Here is an 8,514-nt window from a genome sequence, read left to right on the forward strand (position 1 = left end):
TAACTAAAAAGCTAACATTGGAGATAACGGAGCTTCTGTGAAAGTAGCTAGAGCCAGGATGAGGAATGAGAGTGCCCTGTACCTGTCCCCTAGGAAGGAAAAGCTGTAGGGGGAAACCTGGGCTGGAAGGAAGATTCTTTCAGACACAACATGTACCGAGTAAGAGATTTTCATCATTATTATTATAACTCGATGGCACCTAACAACAATAACACTATTATAATACAAATAATCTCAGTGGAATTTTTAATGATTAAGTAATACCAAATTATGTGAAAATATTTCAGATGGGAAGTAAGACTCAACTATAGTCTTTCCACAGAAATAACTGCAGATGGTATTTAGGATTGTTCTAGACTTCTTCTATTAATGCATATACTGGGTGGTTGCTTTTTCCCACATAATTAGTCCAATACTTACATAGCTTTGTTCCCTTTTTTAATTAACAATGTATCATGAGCATCTTTCTGTGTCAATAAACATACTCCTGCATATTTTCATGACTTTTACTCAACTTGTTCTCTTGCCATTTACTTTGTACTATTTTAAATGTGGCAATAAATATTATATACAAATTTGCAAACAAAGTATACTTACTTAATTAGGATAAATTCCTAGAAGTGCAATTCTTGACTCCAAGGGTAAATGAGTCCATCACCTCATCAAATATTTGCAACTAACGTGTATTATTATAGCACACCACCTCACATTCAGTGAGCATTGTTCCAGGCACCAGATGTGTATTCCCTCATTAATTCCTCACAGAAATGCTATGGAGGAAATGCGATTACCCCCATTTTATAGAAGGAGAAACTGAGATAAATGGCTGGGCTGGGATCCAGATCCAGACAGCTCCAGAGCCCGGGCTCATGGCACAGTGGCGTAGGGAGCCCATGATGGCTGCATGTGGCTGACTGATCTTAACTCTTGGCTCCATCACTTACTTATGTGAAACCTCAGGGAATTGCTTAGTATTCTCATGGCATTTGTCTCACCTGTAAAATGGATACAACCAAAATATCTCATAGAGTTATTGCCATGTTTTTAACAATAAAAGATGCATTACGTCATGAAATAAGTCCCATAATAATACAATCTCCAGGATTGCTGGGTGCAGTGAGGGTCATTCTTTTCTTCCATCTTTGTGTTCACTTAACCCTCAGGCTGGCTCCATCCCTGGCCACTAGATGGCAGCAGCGTAGTGCCTAAGGCACTTGACTGCTAACCAGAGCGCTGTCGGTTCAAACCCCACCAGCCAGTCCTCGGAAGGAAGGTTGGGCAATCTACTTCCGTAGAGATACCAACTCGGAAACCCAAGGTAAACCCGAGTCGGATCCGACTCGACGGCACATTAACAGTAACATCCAGCCACGCTATGACCCCAGTCCCTTTTCCAAAAGCACCATCCATCTCTTATGCTTTTTTAGGAACAAGAAACACTCTTTCCCAAGTCTTAAAAAGACTTTCCAGTGCTTCACTGGGAAGGTCTGAGTTGCATGCCCCTTCTTAAGCCAGTGCCCAGCAAGAGTGAACATGGAGAAGGCAAGATTACACTATCAGGGAAAGTCAACCAGTGAACTGTCCTTTTTCTTCAAGATTGTGAACCACTTACTTTCAAGCTGTGTTGCTTTAATTGACATAAAGAGAAGGAAAAGAAGTGCCAGTTTAATGAACATTTACTGTATATTTCAGCTGGGTGAAAGGCACCAGGCTAGGAGGCGCTGTGGCAAATTCAAGTGAAAGACAAGACGCAACCTCATCAAGAAAGACGTTGATACAGGCGCAATAATACAAACAACACTGCAAAGCAGTTTTTTATAAGTACCATCCTCAAAAAATCCCAAACTCACTGCCATCGGGTTGTTTCCTACTCATAGCGACCCCCACTGGGTTTCTGAGGCTGTAAATTTTACAAAGTAGATTGCCTCATCTTCCATCATGGAGCAGCTGGTGGGTTTGAACCACTGACCTTCTAATTAGCAGCCAAACACCACCAGAGCTCTTTTATAAGTACCATATTAATGTACAATTAAAATACAGGACTAGATGGGAAGCATTCTGGATGAAGTTTTTCTCCAGAGATATGTATGACACCTAATATTCTGCCATGAAACTGTCATAAAGCCATAGGGAGATGGCAGTTCCCAAGTGTGAAGAGATTTTATGAACCTCAGCAGGAACAGAACAGCTTTCCACGTACCTGCCATCATCCCACACGGAGATGTCCATCACAGCACGCACAGGCCAACTACTCAAAGACCAGTCATCATTCACCTCCGAACAAACTGTAAACTGCTTTAAAATAAACTTTTATTAACGTATAACACACATAAAGTGCACAGATGGAAATATACAGTGTGCTGATTTTGACATCCGTATGAGCTATGGTAACTATTAAAGTAATAGTGCAGCCACAGAAAGCACTCAGTACCAGCCAGTTTCACCCGCCAATATGTTTTGGGTTTTTTTTTTTTAAAGTCTTGTTTCATTTGCATTTCTTTGACAAAGGGGATTAACTTTTTTTTTTTTTTTTAACCCTGTAAATTAAGTGTTCATGTCCTATGGCCTTTTACTAGATATCGGTCCCTTTTTACTTGTTTGTAAGAGCTCTTTATATATGATGATCCTTACTTTTGTATACTGGCACTATTTTTCCAGCTTTTCTGTTGCCTTTTACATTTCTTTGCTACCCATTGGTTTTTAGTATTTACGTGGACAAATTTTTCGCTCTTTTGGGATTTCAGATTTTGATGTTACGCATTTAAAAGAACCTTTCCCAGCTCCATTATTAAATCTTTACCCATGTTTTAGTATAGTACTGTAATAATTTTTTTTTTTACATTTACATCTTTAATCCATATATAGTTTATCTTGGCACATGGTATGAGGCTAAAATCTAACCTTGTTTGAAATAGTCCTGACATCGTATATTGGATAATTCATCTATTTTACATATTTACTTGAAATGCCATGTTTTTCTTTATTCTCCTGTGTCACAAACAAAATGTCAAGAGGGCTTGAATTTAGTTGACTCCCTTATCTGTATAGAAAGCCTAGTTAGTTGTACTACAAACTAGCATGAGAGAAGAAAAAACCAAAATGTTCACAAGCTAGTATCTATTGCTAGATTGACCATTCTCTTTCACTTATTACTCATACCTTATTTCTAGATGGATATTTCAGTATTACCTGTAAAGTTACACTTTTATAATAGTCTACCATGGCTTAAAATGTCCTGTACAGTTATTAATTCAATTTATTAATATTATTCAGTGTCTACTATGTGCCACATACCAGGCTAAACAGTAAAGCAGACAAGTTCACTTCTTCTCAAACGTAGCCCAATATCCAGTTGAAGACAATCTTTGCATATTTAAGCCAAGAATGAACCAGAGCCGTGTTCTGTGCCACACAGTTCAGTACGATACCCTTTCCAGCTGAGGAAGCTCATTTCCATCTCTATTCATCTACTTCAAAGATGAAGGCAGAGCCCAGGAAAGCTAGTGGGTAAGATAACATTCAGTTCCAACTTCCAATGGGAAAGACCAAAAAGGACCCTGAGAATAATCTTCAGAGTATTTATAAGGTGCCTTAGAGGAGCAGGAAAGAACAGGGTTCACAAAACCCTGAAATACTAGGCAACCAGGCTGCATTAGCTTGACAGACAGGCAGTCCTTTAACTTCTTAGATTTACTTCCTGAGCAGAAGTCAGACTGCTGGCAGATGAGACCCCAAACAAGTTTAGTAATGTTAAGAATGAGGAAAAACGTCAGCCTGTGACCATTTGGACTTTGGAAAAGGAAGACCACCTGTTGTCTCTTTGTATCATTCCCTCCTATTTTTGTGACGTCTCCGTTTTCTATACATGACAGGTCTCAAAATGTGGGCAGCTGTGTGGCACATGTTGAGTAACTGAGACAAAAAGGGCTGCTTTATTAAAAAGGAAAAAATACAAAACAAAACCCCAACGTTCCCAACCATAAATTCTACACGTATCTCGTGGCTACAGAGCCACTGACAACAATCAAGCCAGAGCACAAGCTCTCAAGTTCAAACTGGAATGGGATACTTTTTAAATGAAAATAGAAATAGCTCAAAGTAGCTGAAATATATGTAATTTTTTTCTTATAAAAATCTTTCTCCTAAAAAAAAATTTCTTCTTCAGTGACTGTATCTTGGACATGAGAAAATTCTTTGATGTTATAATAACCTAAAAGTATTAGGTTGTTTTATCCAGTGGAGTAATTTAGAAAACAAAACAACACAGATAATCTATATATTTGACAAAATAAGTTGGTATTTCTGAAGTCCATGTTGAAGAAAGAAGATGCCAACAAGTTCACCAAGTGAAGCTTTCAAAACACTCAAGTCTTGTTAGCATGAGATCAAAGATCAGTCTATTCCATAAGCAGTCCATCCCTTAAATGCCAGCTTTTGTTTCTCTAAGGAACAAAATACATACAATCCTATGTAAAACCACACAGGTACCTGAGATGCAAAACAATCGCAAGCCACGTTCTTCTCACTAAATTAGCAGGCGTCCAGCATCTGACTCCTTACAGGTCATTTATTTCACTGTTTCTTCTTCTTACTCGCAGGACTGTCCAACACTTCGATCTTGCCTTTTCCACCTTCTGAATTAGGAAGCTTAATATTATCTATGGTGACTTCACAAGGAATGCTGACATCTTCATCCTCAGATTCTGAACTGTCCTCTGAACTCTCTTCTGAACTGGCCTCTTCTTTTGAGTCAGACTGATTCATCTCAAACAAGGCCACATCCTGCAAAAGACATCATGGAGGAAACTGATTGCAGGGAGGCTCCCTAGGGAAGTCACAAGGAAACAACCCTGGGAAATAGGAAGCCACCCTAGTGGCACAGTGCTTGGCTGTTAACCAAAAGTTCGGCACTTCAAACTCACCAGTCACTCCACGGGGGAAAGATGAGGCAGTATGCTTCTATAAAGATTTACAGCCTTGGAAACACCATGGGGCAGTTCTACTCTGTCCTATAGGGTCTCTATGAGACGGAGCTGATTAGACGGCATTGAGGTTTTGATTTTGGTTGGCACAATGAACATTCAGTACAAACAGTGATGCACAAGGGCAAGAAATGTTTTTAATTTCTGGTGTTCCTATCAGATAAAATATGGCCCTTGTATCTTTCAGTTGCCACAGTCCAAAATAATGACTTATATTAACTATAGGTAAGCAGTCTCCCACAAGCTAGTTTTAAAGACCCTGAATGTGTTTTGCAATATTCATTTAACAATTATTAACGTGAGCCAGGCACTAGAGACTCCACAGGGGAAAAAACCTTGTGGATCACAAACTACAGCCCACGGGCTAAATCCAGTTTGTTTCCTGTTTCTTATGTTCAACGCATAAGCTGAGGATAGATTTGACTTTTTTTTTTAATGATTAAAAACTCAAAATTGTAATATTTTGTTCAACAGGAAAAGCATGTGACGTGCACACTTCCGTGTCCATAAATCAAAGTTTGTAAGCCATGGGTCTTCGTTTACATAGAGTCTATAGCTGCTGCTGCACCATAGCGGCAGAGCCAAATAGTCACTGTGGGGACCCTATGGCCCATAGAACGGTGTTTACTCTCTGGCCTCTTACAGAAAACATGCACTGACCGCTGCTCCAGTGCTGAAAGACAGACAAGAAATGCATATACACTGAAATACAGTGCCAGGTAGTGATGATAAAGGAAAATAAAATAGGGTAAGATGATAGGGTCATCAGGACAGCCTGCTGAGAAGGTGACATAGTCAAGAGATTCAAAAGGCAGAAACTGGGAGAAGAGCATTCAATGAAAAGGGAACCAACCACAAGGAAAAGGTCAGGAACAAAGGGGTCGGAGCCAGCATGCAGGAAATGAGGGGACTGAGTAGGAATGAGGCCAGACACAGACCAGAGGTAGAACACACAGGCCCCTGAAGGACTCTGTGTTTAATCAGAAATGTGGTGGGAAGCTTCATGGGCCCCAGACTATGCACCACACATTCTGAAGAGCAGCCCCTGGGGATGTGAGAGTGGAAGCCCAGAAGGCCTGCCAGGAAATTTCCACAACGGTCCAAAGGAGAGACCAGATTAGTTGGACCACGGTAGGTAGCAGTGGAGGTGTTAAGTAGTAGTGGGATTTGGAATATTCTGAAGACAGAGCTGACCAGACTCACTGATGAATTAGGTATTATCATTAACAGGAGTGCCAACCTTGTCCAGACACAAGTATTACAAAGGGGATTCCAATGTAAAACAAGATACAAGAATAAATCGGGCAACAATTTTCCCATATGGCTTATATACTCAGTTATTCTGTTAAATACATCATTTATTTTTTGCACAATCAATGAATCAGACTAATAATATTGATTGGGTTTTGGATAGGGGAAAGATTAGTAAACTGATGATTCAAGGTAGCAAATGTAACATCTGACTTGAAAACACCTCCCTGTGACTCCGTCCTACTGAATCCCCAAACTCCACACAGGGATGCTTCCAGACCTACGAGGCCATGCTCATGAAACTACTTGAGTACCTATGGGAGATGGGGAGGGGAACACTGGCTGATCTCCCAAGAAGGAAAACAACACTTGGAATTAAAACGAAAAAGCTTTTTTTAAACATGATAAGGCACACTGGTAATTTCACTTTACAGAAGGAAACAAAGAATAATTACCATTTGTATAATTTTTCCAAGAGTCTCATCAACATTTTCAATATCAAACCGACCAGGTGGTGCAGCTGCCATTTCTTTTCTTAACTTTTCATTTGCCTGGGCCATCTGTGGGAGAAAGGTCTGTACTTGGTCCAACACTAAGGAGAGACGATATAGCAACACTTTTGTTAGCATTTGGCTAAACTTCAATTTCTAAAATCCAAGATTTCCTATAAAGCATTTCTGAATCTAATAACAACAGTAATCAATATTTCAAGTCCCTTCTATTTTAAAAACCTCCAGTTTCTTCTAAGTTTTTAAAGCGGTAAGACTATAGAACTCAGCAATTAAGTATTTCTCAAAGGTTTCTTTTTTTTTTAAATTTTTACTGTGATTTGGGTGAAAATTTATAGTGCAAATTCATTTTCCATACAACAGTTACATACACTTTGTCTCATGACATTGACTATAATTTCCCACAACGCAACAGCTCTCTTCCCACTTCCTCCCCATAGCCACCTCTTCCCTGTGTCCTTCCCTCCCTTGCACTCCTGTCCCCTGAGCTTTCTCCCTGTACATACACAGCCCTTCTATTCTCCCATGATTGATCTCTCTAAGGAGTGTATGTACCTACTGTAAATGTTCAACTCATATGCCTGTCTTTTGTTTGGCTGGAAGCCACGGAAGTGGGTTCAATTCTAGACCTGAAGGGCAGCCAGGGGCCATAGTCTCAGCGGTTCCACCAGGCTCTATCAGACCAGTGAACCTGGTCTTGCTCTTTTTTTTTTTTTATGATTTTGAATTTTGTCCCACAATGATCTCCCTCTCTATCCAGGACCTCCTATACAGATCCCCCTCCAAGTGGTTGACAGTGGTAGCCAGGCACCATCTAGTTCTTCTGGTCTCACAGCCATATAGGTTGAGGATCCCATGGTATACCAGTCGCTTGGACTAATTGTTTCCATGTGTCTTTGGTTTTCTTCATTCTTCTTTGCTCTGGACAAGGTGGACAAGGAGAGACCCATCATTGCACCTAGATGGCCACTTGCAAGCTTTTAAGATCCCAGTCACTACTCGCTAAAGTAGAATGTGGAACAAAGTTTCTGTGTAGTATGTTATGCCAGTTTAGCTTGATGTGCCCTGCGACCATGGTCCCGAGCCCTCAGGTTCAACAATTTCTCAAAGGTTTCTTATTTGTACTTCTCATATACCCTAGACCATTCCTAGGTTTGTAATCTCAGTAAACATTAAGTGAATAAGGACACAGAATGACTTAATAGTTAAGCATACCAGTTTCTGGCGTAAGATGGCCAGGTTATTATGAGAATTCCAGTTCCACCACTTAACAAGCCATGGTGGTATACTGCTTCAGGGCTTGGCTGCTAACTGAAAGGTTGGCAGCTCAAACCCACCAGCTACTCCACGGGAGAAAGATGTGGCAGTCTGCTTCCATAAAGATTTACAGTTTTGAAACCTTACAGGACAGTTCTGCTCTGTTCTATATGGTTGCTATGAGTCAAAATCAACTCAAGGGCCATGAGTTTTGGGAGTTTTCCACCATTACTGTCTGAATTTCCTTGGGCAAGTTAATTATGCAGAGGTTGTTTTTGCCTGCCCCACATTTATGCCCCTTTCTTCTGATAATAAAATCCTGACTTTCCTTTTAAGTGTCTGTGACACTTAATCATGCTTGTTCTCACCACGTACCGCCGTATTTGACAACCTTGGCCACCACGATTGGGTTCAGTGGCACACACAGTGCCAACACTCAGGACAATAAGAGGTCAACTTGGGACTTTGTGGTAGCTTCCTGAGCTGCAGGATGTAAGCCAAGAGCTACCCCTGCA

General features: G+C 40.4%; 1 protein-coding gene across 1 annotated transcript in view; it reads right to left on the reverse strand.

The window, feature by feature from the left end:
- Nucleotides 1-4,572: 4,572 nt before the first annotated feature.
- The window catches only part of NOPCHAP1 (NOP protein chaperone 1), a 16,390-nt gene continuing 12,448 nt past the window's right edge, over nucleotides 4,573-8,514 (reverse strand). Inside the window, exons 3-4 of the mRNA XM_007948242.2 lie at nucleotides 6,689-6,825; nucleotides 4,573-4,782 (exon numbers count right to left, since the gene is read on the reverse strand). Coding sequence (XP_007946433.1) covers nucleotides 4,573-4,782; nucleotides 6,689-6,825 — 347 coding nt within the window. The remainder of the gene's footprint in view (nucleotides 4,783-6,688; nucleotides 6,826-8,514) is intronic.

The sequence above is a fragment of the Orycteropus afer genome, unplaced genomic scaffold (genome assembly GCF_000298275.1).
Source record: "Orycteropus afer afer isolate SDZICR_OR568_19922 unplaced genomic scaffold, OryAfe1.0 scaffold00209, whole genome shotgun sequence".
Lineage (NCBI taxonomy): Eukaryota > Metazoa > Chordata > Mammalia > Tubulidentata > Orycteropodidae > Orycteropus > Orycteropus afer.